This window comes from Gopherus flavomarginatus, chromosome 24 (assembly GCF_025201925.1).
Source record: "Gopherus flavomarginatus isolate rGopFla2 chromosome 24, rGopFla2.mat.asm, whole genome shotgun sequence".
Classification (NCBI taxonomy): domain Eukaryota; kingdom Metazoa; phylum Chordata; order Testudines; family Testudinidae; genus Gopherus; species Gopherus flavomarginatus.
The window spans coordinates 4660862-4676794 of NC_066640.1; the positions used below are offsets into that span (position 1 = coordinate 4660862).

The 15933-nt window shown below is 45.6% G+C and overlaps 1 protein-coding gene across 11 annotated transcripts in view; it reads right to left on the reverse strand.

Annotated features, from left to right (window-relative positions):
• The window catches only part of TCF3 (transcription factor 3), a 130855-nt gene that overhangs the window by 30176 nt on the left and 84746 nt on the right, over nucleotides 1-15933 (reverse strand). For 10 of the 11 annotated variants that reach the window (XM_050933734.1, XM_050933733.1, XM_050933732.1 and 7 more), the window contains 3 exons: nucleotides 15179-15246; nucleotides 9875-10004; nucleotides 7766-7815 (listed from right to left, as the gene is read on the reverse strand). In XM_050933734.1, the coding sequence (XP_050789691.1) occupies nucleotides 7766-7815; nucleotides 9875-10004; nucleotides 15179-15246 (248 nt within the window). The remainder of the gene's footprint in view (nucleotides 1-7765; nucleotides 7816-9874; nucleotides 10005-15178; nucleotides 15247-15933) is intronic. The other variant, XM_050933736.1, reaches the window with a different exon arrangement.

Genomic DNA, 15933 nt, shown 5'->3' on the forward strand with positions numbered 1-15933 from the left:
TTTCCTCTCTAGTTCCCTTTTCTGTTATGGCTTTTTATGGGTAACCACAAGAACTATTTCTGGATGTTAAACCCCAGTCTCCAGGCTGATTCAGAGATAAACGGGATATGGGGAAGGCTGGTATTCTGAACCCATTTGCTCCTGTAGCTGCTTTTCCTTACCAAAAAGGCTTCATTGTAGCTATACCCAGCTTTTACATAGTGCCTTTCATCCACAGAGCTGAGTGCGCTTTACAAACAAGGCAAGTATTCATTATCCCCATTTTACTGACTGGGAAACTGAGGGTCTATCAGTGAGGCTCTTCATCCCATGGCAGCCCTTGACAGATGTCACCTCCAAATTCCATTCAAACCCTCTCCTTAACACACACCCACACCCCGCTACAGCCCAGCTGTCAGCCCAGTGGCACAGGTACAGTGCTGGGTTTGACTGGAATGAAAACCTGCAGCTCAGCATATGAAATGCAGCCCAGGGTTGGGACACTGGCAAGCCCTGGCTTATTTTAGCCACGAGATCTCATAAGTGCAGACCATGCTGCTTACTGAAAAGCACCATCATCTCCACATGGGCAAGGCGCTTGGGAGCAGGAGCCTATTTCCTGGACGTAGCTCTCATGTCGCCATGGCCCACTGACAGACTCCAAAGGAAGGAGACCCAATGCACACAAACAGAACTATGCCTGCATGGACTCTAGAATGCTGTGGGATTCCCTCCTTCAGGGCAAATAACTCTTGGTCAGTTCCAGGAACCTTAACTTCTGCAGTAAAGGATTTCCAACAACAAACAGGGTGGAACCAACACCTAGTCCGTTTATTCAGCATAATTAAGGGACTAAAACGAGAGAGTTGTCCCTCAAAATGAAGGCCGCTCGCAGAGGCCTGTTTCTGTAGATGGTTACAGTAACTCTGCAGTGAAACGATGTGCATGTCAGGTGTTCAGTAGCACGTTGAGAATAGAGGGCAGGGTAGCAAAGAGAGGGTTATTGACCAAGGAGATGCTAGAAAGCCTGCTGATGACAAAGCCGTCACGTGCTGGTGTTCAAATGTGTTTAACAAATGCACACTGGATATGCAAATAAACCGAAATGCCATTGAAACTGATGCAAAAACCTTCCCAGGACCTATTTTCATCACTATTGATTCATTCTGAAACTATTTTCTTTTTAAATACACACGAAAGCAGGGACCGGGGGTTGCAGTAACTTTGCCGGGCATTCTCAGTTCATCAAATGACTGGAAAAGCATTTCTGTTTGTAAGAGACACCAGCAGGGATGTGGCAAGGGTCTATTCCCCCTCCCCGATACCCGCCACCCCCATCTGCAACTTCTACCATTTTTATTGGCGCAAGTACAAAGTGCCAATGAGGAGGAGTGGAAGAATGGCTCTATTTTTAAAATTGCCCAAAACACTGAGAAAATGGGTTTTAACAGAGAGACAGCAAAAATCTGCTCTGGAAAGCATCTGTGATTACTATTGTTAAAATAAATTCATCCCTTTGCACCTTCAGTTCCTGCTTCTCAGACGACCCATCCCAGAGACGAAGGCATCAAAATGCACCATCTAAACAAGAGCACCCACAGCTGAGACAAACAACAATAACTGATGCCCAGCATGTCCAGCGTATGCCTGTAAGAAGTGATGCAATGAATTTCACAAGGCTCTGGACAACGTTTAGACTCCAGCTTTAAAAAAAAAAATCTCCACACATCGTCTTAGAACCATGTCCTCCAAAGAGCCTTTAAAAATCCCTTGTTCTCTCTCTCCTATACCCCCCCTTTGCTTTCTCTTCTTAGCGAACAAGCCCCGTGACCATGCTCCAAAGTCTGTTGTCTTCCAATACTACACACTAGTATGTCTTTAAAAACAAGAACACCCCCTCCCTCCAATCCACTAGCTCTGTGTCAGCTCGATATAGCAGATTTACAACCCCCGCCCTACCCTTATAACATATTCCACAACTCTGATGGTGATGACTCTGAATTAAGGGAGCGTTGTTAAAGTCCCTTTACTCCCCTCACTCCTATAATGCCCATCTCCCCACTCTCCCCCCGAGCGTGTCTACTGCTGCTTTGCTGGTACCCAGAAGTGGGAATCACCGGTAACTGCAGTGTTCTCTGGGTGATTGGAGGGGAAGAAACAGCAGAAAATGTAACTTGTGACCTTCTGTTTCAACAGATCGCCAAGTTCAGACGGAGTCTTTATTGATCTGATTGCCCAAATTTAGATCATAAACTCATAAAAAAAAGCCACAGAGAGGAGGGGGAAGGGAGAGAACTGACAGATGCTGACAACTGCCCCTCTCGCCCTCTTAAAAAAAACAACCTAAAAGTCGTTTGCCTTTGAGTGTACTCAAGAATCTCCCCATTTCAACACAGAGACAAACCTTGAATTGGAACGCATGAAAAAAAAGTGTGCATGCGTGTGTGTGTGTGTGCATGCGTGTGTGTGTGTGCATGCGTGTGTGTGTGTGCATGCGTGTGTGTGAGGATAGCGCGTGGCAGGGAGGTGAGGAGAGATGGGGGATGGAACAGGCTACAAAGAAGAATCCAGTAAATTGACTTTTCCTATAATTTGATTAAATAGCGGGAGCTGGGACAGGGAATCGAATGAAGCACGTCTAATAGCCCTGAACCATCTGCCAGCCACTGGCACCTGGCCAGTCTCCAGGCAGCTGTGCAGCACTGGAGGAGAGGAAGAAGGGGTGGGGGCGGGGAAAGGAGCTTTAACATATTTAATAAATCCTGAGCGAGAACTAAAAAAAAACCATAAGAAATATCCTCGCCCAAGCAGGAAGCCGATGCAGGATTCCGAAGGTGCCCAACATTTGCACCCTACTGTTTCCCAGACTGCTGGAACACCCCCCTGCCTCCTCCCATGCTGACATATGCACCCCTCCATTCCTGGCTCTGAACCCACCCCCCCCCCCAAGCTCTATTTCAAGGGAGTCAAATTTCAGTCTGATTACTCATTAACACTTCGAGGTCCTCCACGCCCACGGCAATGCAATTCACTCATGCAGCCATCTCTACGTATCAGTGCTCCCTGGACGTGCGAGGCAGATCTAGTGTGTGTGTGGGGAGTGTGGAAACACGCATACACACTTGTGGTTTTTAAAAAAGCCTGGAGACAACAGATGCATAAAATTCAAGACGCTCATTTTAAGAGGATGTTTCTAGGAAAGAAAGAGAAGCCCTGGAAATCTTTCGTTTTAGTGTTAAATAATAAGGAAGCTTTCAAATGGCTTTTTCTAAAGACATCTAAGATTATGTTACTTGGGGTTAAGGGAGAGGGGGATATTTGGGAGGGTGGTTTGCTGGAAACAGCGATGTTCCATCAGCTAAAGCTCTCTGTTGTCCTCCAGAGAGCAGGCAGACGGCTGCTCAACTCGTGTCACCCAACCCATCAGCTGCTCCCCCCCAAGCCAGCATCCTCAGCTTGCTAAAAGTCACCATGAGCAGAGATAAGAGTCCTCTCAGCCTGCCTTCCAAATATGCAACGCAGCCGACAAGCCTCCAAAATCCTCTGCGCACTCAGGAGGACCTGATAGAATCCACACTCTACACGCAGCCCCACAGGAAACAGTAAATCATAGCCAGGTCTCTCCTCCCCTCCCAGCCTTTGCCTCTGTCAGCTAGAGAGTCAGACCTCTGGGACCTACAGGTGAGATCATTTCCTGTGCTTAAAATTGCTAGCACAGAGAGTAAAAGGAGGGAGCTTGTCAAGAAACCGCATTAAATTCACCAGCACTGGGATTCGTAGGGTGTTCCCCCGCCCCATTATTCCTGTTTAAATGCATAAACCTGTGAGGGACTCCAGGCAACCCTTGCAGACTAATATTAAACAGAGCAGTGACCAGACTGTAAATTTATATGCTAAAATACTTGCCAGCCACCATACTTTTGGCTGCAACAGAATCTTCAAACAACCTACTATTCTAGCAGCACTGAAGCCAATTTCCACAGGGCTCAGAGATTAAGTCAGACAACACAGAACTACCGCTGAGAGTTGCATGTATGTATGTGGTCTGAGATCTCTACTAGACAAGGGCACATGGATGGTTAAGAACTATGACTTGGGTCAAAAAGCAAAAGGTAGGGGCTGGCTCGTGTCTCTTGGAGGCAGAGCAAACGCTGGATCAACACACGGGTGTCTCAGCTCTGGTGCACAGTGCGCTGGGCAGAATCTTCTTGTTGACCCAGATTACAAGTTTTTACTCCCTTTGTTGGGAAAATGCAGCAGCGGCAATGCCATCGATACACGGATCCAAAGGCCAGAAGGAACCATTGTGAGCACCTATTCAGCTCTTCCACACAAAGGAAGAATTTCACTTAGTAACTCCTCCATCTTTTAAACCAAGCAAGTGGTGAACGGATACGATTTGTCATAGGTCCTACAGAGTTGGGTGTATCCAAGAAGCAATTTTAAGGTGGTTTGTGAGAGGCGAAAGGCAGGTGCTGGAAGCAGAGGGGGATTTCTGGCACACAAGCAAGAGGATTTTAGTTGTACTTTTACCGAATGGATTTTGATGCAACTGAACCCTTCCAAGCAGCTGCCAGTCATATCACACTCAGCACGATTCAGTCAGGCCCTGATCCTTCTGCTGAAGCGAATGGGAAAGCTCCTACTGGCTTCAATGGCAGTAGACTAAGTGCACAGGTTCTAGGCCTATTTTCAGGGTGATTCTTACATGTGGGGTAATTAGACACAGACTCTCTGCCTTGGGCCCATTCCTTATTGTGCCATTCAAACTCTGCAACCAGCCGCCAGACACGGTCACATCCACCCTGACTTATTACTCAAAGCAGCACAGGAAAGAATGCGGATCCTCAGGCCCAAAGGAGAGCGTGGGTGGGGAACACAGCGGCACAGAGAGAATACGAGCTGCAGCAGACTTTGCTGTTTTCCAAAGCCACTACTTCACAAAGGCAAAAAAACTCAGAGGACCATGTGTTAATGGACCACAGCATGACTGCAAGACACACCTGAGGGGCCATTCATGATCAGATCTGCTAGTTAGAGAGAGACCAGCCTACCTCCGTCCCATCTCCCTTGCCATCAAAGGAGCAGGCAACATCCCCCGGCTTCCATGCTTGCCACTAACTTTTCTAGTTCGTTCTTTAACTCACTGATGCTGTTTGCATCTCTTGCTGCCTTTGGCAGCACTTCTCCTGCTTCAGCCACCCTCAGCTATTTCAGCCACTGACCATTCCAAGTTTTCAAAGCAGTTACGGAATTAAGATTAAAGTACTTATTTTAATAAGATGTTTATTAACCTATTTACTTTGCACAGGGTCCAGTGATAACACGGAGCAGGCTCTTTTGCTGCATGTTTGCAGACGACCTCAAACAAGAAAGCTTCTTTGATCAGCTGCCCATTAGGAGGGTAAAGCCTCACTGGCCACATACTTAATTCTATGTATAGGTGCATATTTCTCTCTCCTGGAGAAACAGAGGGTTTTAGACCTCATGGAGGTCAAAAAACATGAAGGGGGGAGGGGAGGGAGGTTAACAAAGAGACAGCAGACACTCCTTCACCCCTAGACCAGGGAAATAATTCGCTATGAAAAAGTGAAGCTAAATTTGCTTTAGCAGCCTGCACTGAAAGAGCAGAGTGCGTGCACACACACGACTTCTAGCCATTTATGTTCCACTGGTCCCTTGCCACTGCAATTCAGGGGCTGCTGCCTTCGCTAAGCATTACATAACCCTCCATCTTTCCTTCAGGGATGCAAAACAGAATGGTTGTGTTATTCCTAGTAAATTCCATCTTACTCTCCCTTAGCTGGGGTGGGAAGGAGAGGGTAGTTTCTCCTACAACAGTGGCATGCTGCGTATACAGCGGCATGCACATTCACCCCAGCTTGCCGCTGTGCTAGCCCAGAATTTATTATTATTTTTTAAAGGCGGAAGAGGGGGTTGCCATCCAATTTGGCTCCATGACCAGAAAGCAACTCTGCGTCTGACCCAGCAGTCAAGCAGAATGATCCCACGCAGTGAGACTACCATCTCTTTGGGCCTGACTCACGTCGGAGAGCAGGGTCTGCGTTTCAGCAGCAGCGAGAGTTTTCCAAAGCGACTAGGAATTCTGGGTGCCATGTTAGAGACATAGTAAAGAGGCCCGGTTTTCAGGAAGTGTTGAGCACCCATCCTCTGGAAGCCAGGCCCGTTTCAAATTAGAGACCCCTTGGCCTCCACAATCACTAGTCGCTCCTTTTAAAACCAAAGCCAATAACTGTAACCAGCAGGGTTAAGTGGCCATCTGCTAAGGAGCAATGCTTTTCTCATATGCTACCTCCAGTGAACGCTCTGGGAGCTAACCCAAATTCAGCTGCTCCGAGCTCCACCTGGACCTGAAGCGATAGCATGAACGCAGACTCCGTTTGAACAGGGCAACTTAAAATGCACAAAAGGGGATGCTTATTGCAGCTACGCTAGGGCACAGCCAGCAATAAGAAACCCCTCAAGTGTCCTTCATTTTGGGGGCCAGCATTTGTTAGTCCCAAACTTGTCTCTATTCCAAACCAATTGTGTGTCCTGCTGGACTTTCACTGTACGAAACCATTTACTTCAGAAAAACAGAATCATGAAGCCGAGATTTCAGAGGGTGCTTTACACTTAAGGAAGGAATCCCACAGCGATTTTAAGTTCTCTGTTCGGAGGAGTGAGCACGTATATCCACCCCATTTGTTTTGAGTCTTCGGGCCTGTGCAGTCTGAGCAGAACTGATGGCACACTGCACACACTCAGAGAAGAACACAAGTCGTCCACTCCAGAGAATTTCACATCTACTTTCGCCTGAAGTTTGCAATCCGTCCACACACCGGCAGTCAAGCAAAAGCTAGAGCATGGAATGCAGCTTCTCTCGTTGGTGCTTCTGGCCAATGCAAAGCTGCTCTGCTCCCATCTGTGTGAGACTCCTCCAGTCCACTTCAATTAACTCTCCTGGAGATTCCATTACTTCCAGCCATAAAGACACTATTCAGTTTATTCCCCCATAACTGCCACAGAAGTATGGCTAACATATTCCTACAGGCTGCTCGGCTTTCTTATAAAACACAGGCATTCCTGCACACCTGGACCGGCCCCAGCTGCTTGCCCATGTTACAACTGGCTTGGTTTCCCTTTTGGAATGAAATCCAGTCGTGTGGAATATCACATTTCATAGGGGCATTTGCGACATAACGTCAAATAGACAAGAGCCAAGAAATTCAGGGCTATAACCGATATGCTGTCCTTTTACTGTGCAGGTGGTGCTGGGGAGAAGGCAGCTCTGGCAGTAAATACCTAACGAGCTAGGGCTTCAGACCTAGGCCTTCTCCTTCTGTCTCCTCCCCTTCCCACACTGCTACCCAGGTGGCAATACCAAGAGCTATTCTGCACATGAACAGTTACAATCATTTCTCTCAGGTTACTAGATTATGGCCCCATGCATCTGTACAAAGTTTGGTCTTATCAATGTCCCCCCATTTCTCTCACATGCTAAACTGTAGCCAGTAAAACTCTTCCCTACTCCACAAAAATACATGACACTTGGTTACTTGGGTCATTGGTGACCAAATCTGTAGGGACAATAACTTACCGCTGCAGTAGGGAATATAGTTAAAATGAGATTTAGAGGCTACTGATCCATCCTAAAACTGTTGGGGTTGGGGAGGCTTAGATCAACTTGAAAGATCCAACCTGAAGATGTAACGGAGCTTAGATACTGCATTAATATAACTAGATGGAATATTTGGAGAGTAAATTTCCGTGCAGTGCTGCTTACCGACGAGGGCAGACCTGGAGGCACCTTCCGAACCTTTTTAGGCTGTCCATCTGGTATTGAAAAAATAAAATAAATAAGAACGGAGGATATGAAACCACTCTTGAAAGGGTAAATTACAGGCTGGCTGCTGACATTATTGGGATATGAAGCCCCACTAGGTGTTGGAGGCTAGTCATAAAGTGTGGCTAAGTAAAGCCACCAATGATAGACACAGCATTAAGTGCACCACTTTGATTACAAATCCTCAGTAATGCTGTAAAACAGGAAAACTGATTTGGAACGTTGCAACATGCTATGTCTCAGGGTGGACTGCTCCTGTCTTCTGCTTGTTCTCTTTACAGCAGAGTTCTCCTGGGAGAAATAGACTTGAGACCATTAAAACAGCCCCTCTTTAGCCACTGCTGTGACAACAGGGACTCACTTATCCCAGGATAAAAGGCCCTGCATAATCTCCTAATTTTTGGAAAGGGTGCCAATAGGTTCATTAAAGAGGGTTTGGGAGAAAGGAAAAGAATCAAACCATGCAATGTTTGGCTCACCCTGCAACCTGAACACAAGTGAGCTCATCGGTCATTTGCTCCTTAAAAAGTAACGTGCTTAGCAAAGTGCACTGTAATAGGACGTTAAGCTCTAGAACTTAACCCACAGATGGAGGGTTACTGTACTGACTCACCCATGAAGACAGAAGAGGTGGGCCTCAGATCCAGATCAGGGGGATAAACAATGTAGCGTCTTTAAGACAAGAGATGGGGTATAGTGGGAAGGGGCACTTTCAGGGGGGAAAACCCTAGAAGCAGCCAGCTGAAGTGGAAGCCCAGGCTAAGGGTTTATGGATTTTCTCATTAGGAATTAAGGCTAATCCTAGTTTGAGGTGAGAGTTTTAAACACTAAGTGCAACATGTTTGCTGTGCTGAGCGTAGGGTGATGGACCGTGCCCATTCATACATATTCTAGCTTAGGAGAAGAATTCATAACACAGAACCACTCAATCCATCTAAATGGTGAATCTGAAAACCTGAAACAGTAGAATTCTTATGCAATTAATTAAGCTTTAATATCAAAGCAGATACCCTCACCTGCACTGCCCTTTCTAAAAATAACTGGAAAAACGGCAGGTAGTGTTACATCGCATTTGGCTCCATTTGCAGTGCAAAGACAAAAATAGCAGCAATAAAACAATTTCAGATGGAGTGGGGTGTGACCAGATAACATCAGCACTGGAGCATGAGAACCTGTCTACACTTGAAAGTTAAATTCACACCCTACCTTAATCCTCATTAAAGCACAATAGCTGTTCTTGTGTAACTCTGTGTGTGGATACATTTACTCCAGAATAAGAGCACTTTGTTCCAGTTTAGTTTAAATCATGTTGGATTGAGTTTAAATAAGAACACGGCATTCTTATTCCAGAATAAAAGAGTCCACATCTGGAGTTACTCAGGAACGACTCCCTGTGTAGACAAGACCTTAGAGGCCAAAAGCACAACTTGGTGCCTTCAAACTCCTCAGGCACACGCCTATCTGACAATCAGGACTTTGTGCTGCTTACCGTATTACTTACTTACGTTGTTACTATATTACTCCTGGCAGCCAATGTTCACTGAGAGTAGCTTTTATATAAAGGGCACTTGAGCAGAGGCAGTAGTATTATAGGTTAGAGGGGCACTCTCACATGGCAGCCAAGATTTTCAGATATGACTAGTGATTTTGAGAGCCCAACTGGAGACATCTTACAGGGTCCTGATTTTCAGAAAGTGTTGAGCACCTGCCCACGAGAAAACCGTGTCAGGCTCGGCAACCAAAATCACTAGACACTTTACAATCTTGGTGGGTATTTGCCAGCAGAGTGGAGGAAATCATACATCGCTAAGATGCTACATAACCCTAATTTTTCAAATGTTTGACAGATCCACATCTATGTAACCCTGCAGCATTAGTGCACGGATCTCTGAGAACATGGACCTAACTTCTATACCATGAATGGCATCAAGACAGTAGAGCGTCTCTATGGTCACAGTCAACTTAAAGTGCAAATCAAGAGAGAAGGCATCCCAGTCTCATTATCACAATCAGCACTGCTACACCAGAGGGACATCCACTGTGACTTACCTATGTTGCTGTCAGCACCTCTCCTACGAGGGTTGTTTGGGTAAGAATAATACTGAGACCCTCCCTTCACCCCTGTAGGGGAAAGTGTGGTTGGACTTGCAATTCCCATTTCACTGGGCAGGAAACCAGTCTGCAAAGAAGAAGACACACAAACCCTTCCATGTAATTATGCTGTAAAACCACCATAGTCATTGAGACAGAACAGAATCTGCCTTGAGCACCTCAAACTAAAATCAAACCAACAGGCCATAAAAAAAAGGCAAAAACAAATAAGCCATCCAAAAAAAGGAACTCTAGTCACATTCACAGATGTCCGAACTCCAAGCTCTAAATCTGCACCCAATTATTTGTGGGTGCAAAGTTACAGGTGCAATTAACTGAGCACAAATGACAGAACCTAGATGTCTACCTAATTTGCAGTCAATTGACTGCATCCACAGCCGCTTGTGGGTGATGGTGCAGTCGTATAAGAGGACAGTTTTGCAGTTTAAGGCATCGCACTGGGACTGCTAAGCAGGTTCACCAGAATAGCAATAGAGGCAGAGCTCACAGAGATGGGGTATCCATGTCACCAGTGTGTTGTCTAACCCGGCCCAGAACTGGCCTAGGAGACACCATGGTTAAAAAAAAAGCTGCTCCTGCATTGAAAGAGAAATGTTTCTGGCAACAAAAGTGGTTGACAGCAGCAATACTGGTGCTGCAGGTCTCCTGACAATAGCCACTGCAGAAGCCCAAAGTGGAAGATTCCCCAAGCAGCTTAGTACAGACAAGGCTACTGAATTGAAGGACAAGAGGAAGGATGGTCTTGTGATCAACAGCACTCAGGACTTGGGTTGGTACCTTGGTCCACCCTCCATGAACTAAGGATAACCACCCTTCCTTTTATCTGCCTTGTCTATTTAGACTGTATGCTCTTCAGGGCACAGACTGTCTCTGATGATCCACACATATAGCCCCCATCACAATAGGGCTCCGATCTCAGATGGGGCCTCTGGGTGAATAATTATTATAGCCTTTCAGTATGCTGAACTGTTGACTCCTACCCTGCTCCATTTCAGTTGTTTACTCTGCAGAGTAGTTAACTCCTGGTTAAATGCCTTTTACATCTTTAGGCTACCAATGACTTATTTTACTTAGGAAATTCCATTAGAATCAAAATTCTTCCCTACCCCACCCTCCATCCCAATTTACAATCCAAAGCCAGAATTTTCAGACATGACCCATGATTTTGGGTGCTTGATGGGGCACATGCATTAAAGAAGCCTGATTTTCAGCTAGCGCTGAGCGCCCATCCCGCTGGAACTCAGGCTCCCATAAGGCATTTCAAGCGAAGCATCTTCTGAAGACAACTGGGAGCTGAAGCAACAAAAATTCAGGCCAGAAAGAAGATGCAACTTATAACAGTACGTGGATTTTAACAATTGGAACAACTGGCCTGCTGGATTCCCCATCATGTGAAGTCTCTACATCAAGACCGACTCTCTCTCTAAAAACATGTTTCAACTCACAACAAGCCATGGGAGAGATGCAGGAATGATCAGGTGAGTTTCCCTGGCCTATGGTATGCAAGTGGTCAGAATGGTCCCTTCTGGCCTTAAAGATAATTCTAAGGAAGGCCCAAGATTTGCTGATTACATCATTATTTCTGTGGTAGCAGATGATGAAAGTGAACTTCACTGCTCCCTAAGGCCAAGGGGGATAAGACGGGAGAGGTTTGTGCTTTTAAAAATAGTATTTTGGTTTGGGGTTTGATGTAAGCAGAAAGTGTTTGCTGTGACTAATCTGCACCACAAATACCTATACTGCTTCAGCCTGTTTCTTGCCTCCCAGCTGATAAAAGGCCAATGGTTGCAAGCTCCCTCTCAATCCCCACAATCCACTTCACAAGCAGCTGGAGGTTTCACAGATTGTAAACAGAGTTTAGCAGGAAAGATTTACGTTGGGAGCTTTTCAAAATAAAACGCCTGCCTTGAACAGAAGCTGTGTTGGCACAGGGTAATAACTGCCACTCAAGAATAATATCCGGTTCTTCCATATCACTTTTCATCTCCAAATCTACAAAAAGGAGTTAGGTACTAATACCCCCATTTGATAGATGGGAAAACAGAAATGCAGAGACAGACAGAAAGGGACTTGCCCAAGGTTACCCAGAAGGCCGGTGGCAGAGTCAGGGACAGAACCTAGGTGCGCCAGTGCCTCATCCATTGTGCCATACTGCATCTCCAGGAACATTGCTGGTGGGGAGCTTACACAAACAGCACTGGTGCAGTCTGAAGTGATGATTAACCCAAATGCCAGCCTACCCCACGCTGCAGCCAAACAGTCTGTTGGGTTGGGTTTGTTTTTTTAAAATAACTCTCTCACAGTCTCTCCTTCTCTGCTGTACATTAGTAAGGAAATTCAACCCCCTCCTCTTTTTTTCCTTGTTAAAGAAAGAGAAAAAACTCTGCTGTTTAGACAAACTGACCTTGGAAGCTGTGCAGAACAGCGCAAACCCAGCATTCCCTGCACACAGTACGAGTTTCACACGCCAAAGTGCCTTTGTATGTTTGAGAGAGGGAAGACCATGCGTAGCATTCAGTAGGGAGCGTGTTTAGCGGGTTGTTTGATTTAGCTTAGGAGAAAAGGTTTACTCTATTTATTTGGAATTTTAGGGAGAATGGAAGAGGGCCTAGAAATAATAAAAGATTATTCCCTGTGCATCTTCTGAGGCTGCTAAATTGCAATAAAGGAGGATTTCAAGCTTTTCTGAAACCAGGGAAAATGTTTATAGCTGGCTATTGAAAAACAGACTGCTGTGAAATCAGTCTCCTCAGAAAGGGGGCTTGGGGGAAGATCATGTATTCACAGCTGGTAAAAAAATTCTTGCAATCTGTTCCACTGGTCATATTACCTTTGTGTGAAAAGGCTACACACCACGAAGCCAAGGAAAGTGAAAACCTAAGCATCCCAGAGGAGATTACAAAGGGCTAGTGCCGCTAGTTGTTACTGATTTGCTCCTTAAACAGATAGTTCAATTGTTTTGGTAAAATAGTGCCCCGGTTTCTAGGTAGCTTCTGAGGGAATTAGTGATTCTCCTTCCTTGCCCCTCCCCCACCTAATCCCCTTCCCTGTACTGTTGCTGGGTAGTTAAGGGTTAAATGAAAGAGCAGTTGGAGACCCCCTCCCCCCCATCTGGAGCATGCAGAGCTGGGTGGTTTAGAGAGGAATGTGCTCCTCTCTGAAGCTCCCTGTCCAGTCCCTCCGAGGACTGAGCCTACACAATACATCTGCTGTGCAACAATTCTCAGAAGCTTTAGAAGAGGCGCTAGCCGGCCCGCCAGGCAGGTTAGAAACTCAGCACAAACCAAATCAACAGTAACAACTGTTCCCAGACCAGCCGCTTGGCTCCTTGATGTTGAATTACAACAGAATTTTGGTGTCTATCCTCTATTAACCAGACCAGAGAGTTTCAGCAAATGGTCTCCTGTGGACTGCTATCTGATCTGAACTCACCCTCCTCCTCGACACTTCCAGGCTAGAGAGAGGTCTCCTCTAGATTGCAACACCATCCCTCCCACCCCCTTTCTGTTACCCTATAACCCCCCCCCCCCCACACACACACACTCCTCATCGGTCCCCCAATAAAACCTCAACAAAATCATAACATTAAAAAGCAAGGCCTGGCATCTGTCCCATTTTTATTTTAGCAGCTTCAGTGGTAAATTAAATCCACTCTGGCACAGCCAAACAGCACAGCTGTTTCAGCAAAGGAAACATCCTCAGTTCAGAGAAGAGGAAATTATGAAAAATGTGTGTAAAATTAAAACACTGGTTTTATAAAAGAAGTTGCCCAGCCAACAGCCACTCAAGTGAATGCAATGGCCAGACTGTTTACACTGTAAAGCACTAGAGTGGTGACTCGGTGTTCACAAGGAGCAGCATTAGTAACGCAGGTTTGAGCTGGGGGACTCACTTCTTCCCCAAAGAGTTAACTTAGGGGGCTGGCAGCAAGAGGCTGGATAACGTGACTATTACTCAACTTAACTCCAGCTAGAGGGCCTCCTCCTATACAGAAGATTGTCAACAGGTCACCCCTAAACTAGCATATGCTACGGCCCCAATCCCTCTGTAAGATCCACATGTGAGCCAAGCACAGCCCCACTGAGATTCCTGGTGCAGGGATCTACCTGTATGAACTGCAACAGGATTGGGGCCCATATTTTAGCTGGTTAGACAGATGCATGCTAGCTTTGTTTTCAAGCTAGCAGGCTAAAAATAGATCATAGGCATTGCAGCATGGGCTAGCCCCTCTGCTCCTGGATCTGGACTTGGGTGGCCTATACCACCATCCTGCTATTTTTAGCACACTAGCTCCAACAGAGCTAGCACTTGTCAGTTGACACTGGTTGGGAAGCACACTCCCAGTCGTAGCACAGACATACTTCGAGCATCTTCCAGTAGTACATTGAGCAATGCGACTCCCATCTGTCATGTGTGGTTCATTCTCTCCCTCCCCAGGGAAAAACTGTGCATGCAGAAAGGGGCTTTAAAGCAAGTCTTCTCCCCGCCCCCCATTATGAGATCAAGTTCCCCTTTCTCTTGAAAGTTAGCAAATTATGTTGCTCTAATTTTTAGGCATTTAAAAAAACATGAGTTTCACAATGAGACTTACTGAGCCAACCCTGGGTAAAAGGAAGACAGGAATGTAACAGAAAAACAGAGAGGAGCAGTCAGAATTTAAGCTGAGATTTCCCAAGAGTCCTAAGAGATCTGCATACCAAACCCCACGTTAATTTTAATGGGAACTGGGTGCATCAACTCTTCGGCAGATTCGGGGCTTTTCCACACAGCGTTACCCCACTTTAAGGGGGCCCCCCTTTAAATCATTTTAGTTAAACCAGCGTAAAGGCTGTGGGGGCATTTAAAGCAACATAAAGAGGCTTTATATCAATTTAACTGAAGTCTGTTAGAAGCAGGTTTAAGCTAAACTGAAATAAGTCACAAACTAAAATAAGAGTCTACATAGGGTTTTGTATCAGTTTAACTAAACAGGTTTAAAAACTGATGCGGGTGTAATCTGTGTGTACAGACAGAGCCTTAAACTCTCTCAACACTTCTGATTAAACCTCTCACACAAAACTGAAACCAGAGCTGCTGACTGAGATTTGAAAAGCAGTCTCATGTTTAATTTTTATGGACGATGAGTATCTAAAACCCCCAACTTACTTTGAAAAACTCAATCCTTATTCTTAAACTGTTTTCCCCCAAATTAATTCAGCTCTTTTTAAAAATTAAAGTATTTGTATTGATGAGGATTATTACCTGATTTAGTCCTGGCATCCCTGTGTCTCTGCTGAACGTTGAGTAGGGAGGTCTTTCACCGCTCTTCCCTAAAGGTGAAGGAAAACAAACAGCATTTTGTATAAATGGACAGAAGGGGATGAACACAGCCACAGAGCTGCACACACTCACTCTAGCTCACGCAGCCTTTGCTATTTAGGCACAAATCCCATCTTTAAATTTTGGCTTCTCTGGCCCTTCATCAGGATGTCAACTGAAGCAGATAATAGTTTGCTGCAAAAACAGGAGATCTTTTACCTTCAAGAACAGCAGGGCTCAGTTGGTCCTTTTAAAAAAAAATTGCAGTGATACAGGAACTGCTCGTGGCCATGGAAACTGACAGTTTCAGAATAGACAGAAAAAAACAAAAAACAAAACAAAAACCCTCCAGACAAACTGAAAAAAGCTATCCAAATTTGGTGGAACCAGGGAGAATAAACCAAAAGCTAAGCATGGCTGACCAACAGAATCTGCATGTATTTTTCCAAACAGCAAAAATCATTTTGGTATACTATCAGTGCAAGAATTTAATGCTGAAATCAAACTCATTTGGGGGGGGGGGGGGGGGGGGGGGGAGAAAGAGCGAGAGCCAGAGAGGGAGAGAGAGAAATTAATTTTTCCCCTTGGATATTAAACCTCCAGAAATTGGGATGGTTTCTCAGTGGCAAGTATTTATCTGAGAATTCTGACCTCCCATTCAAACCTGAGGAACTCAGGCGTTCACAGCTTCCATGCCT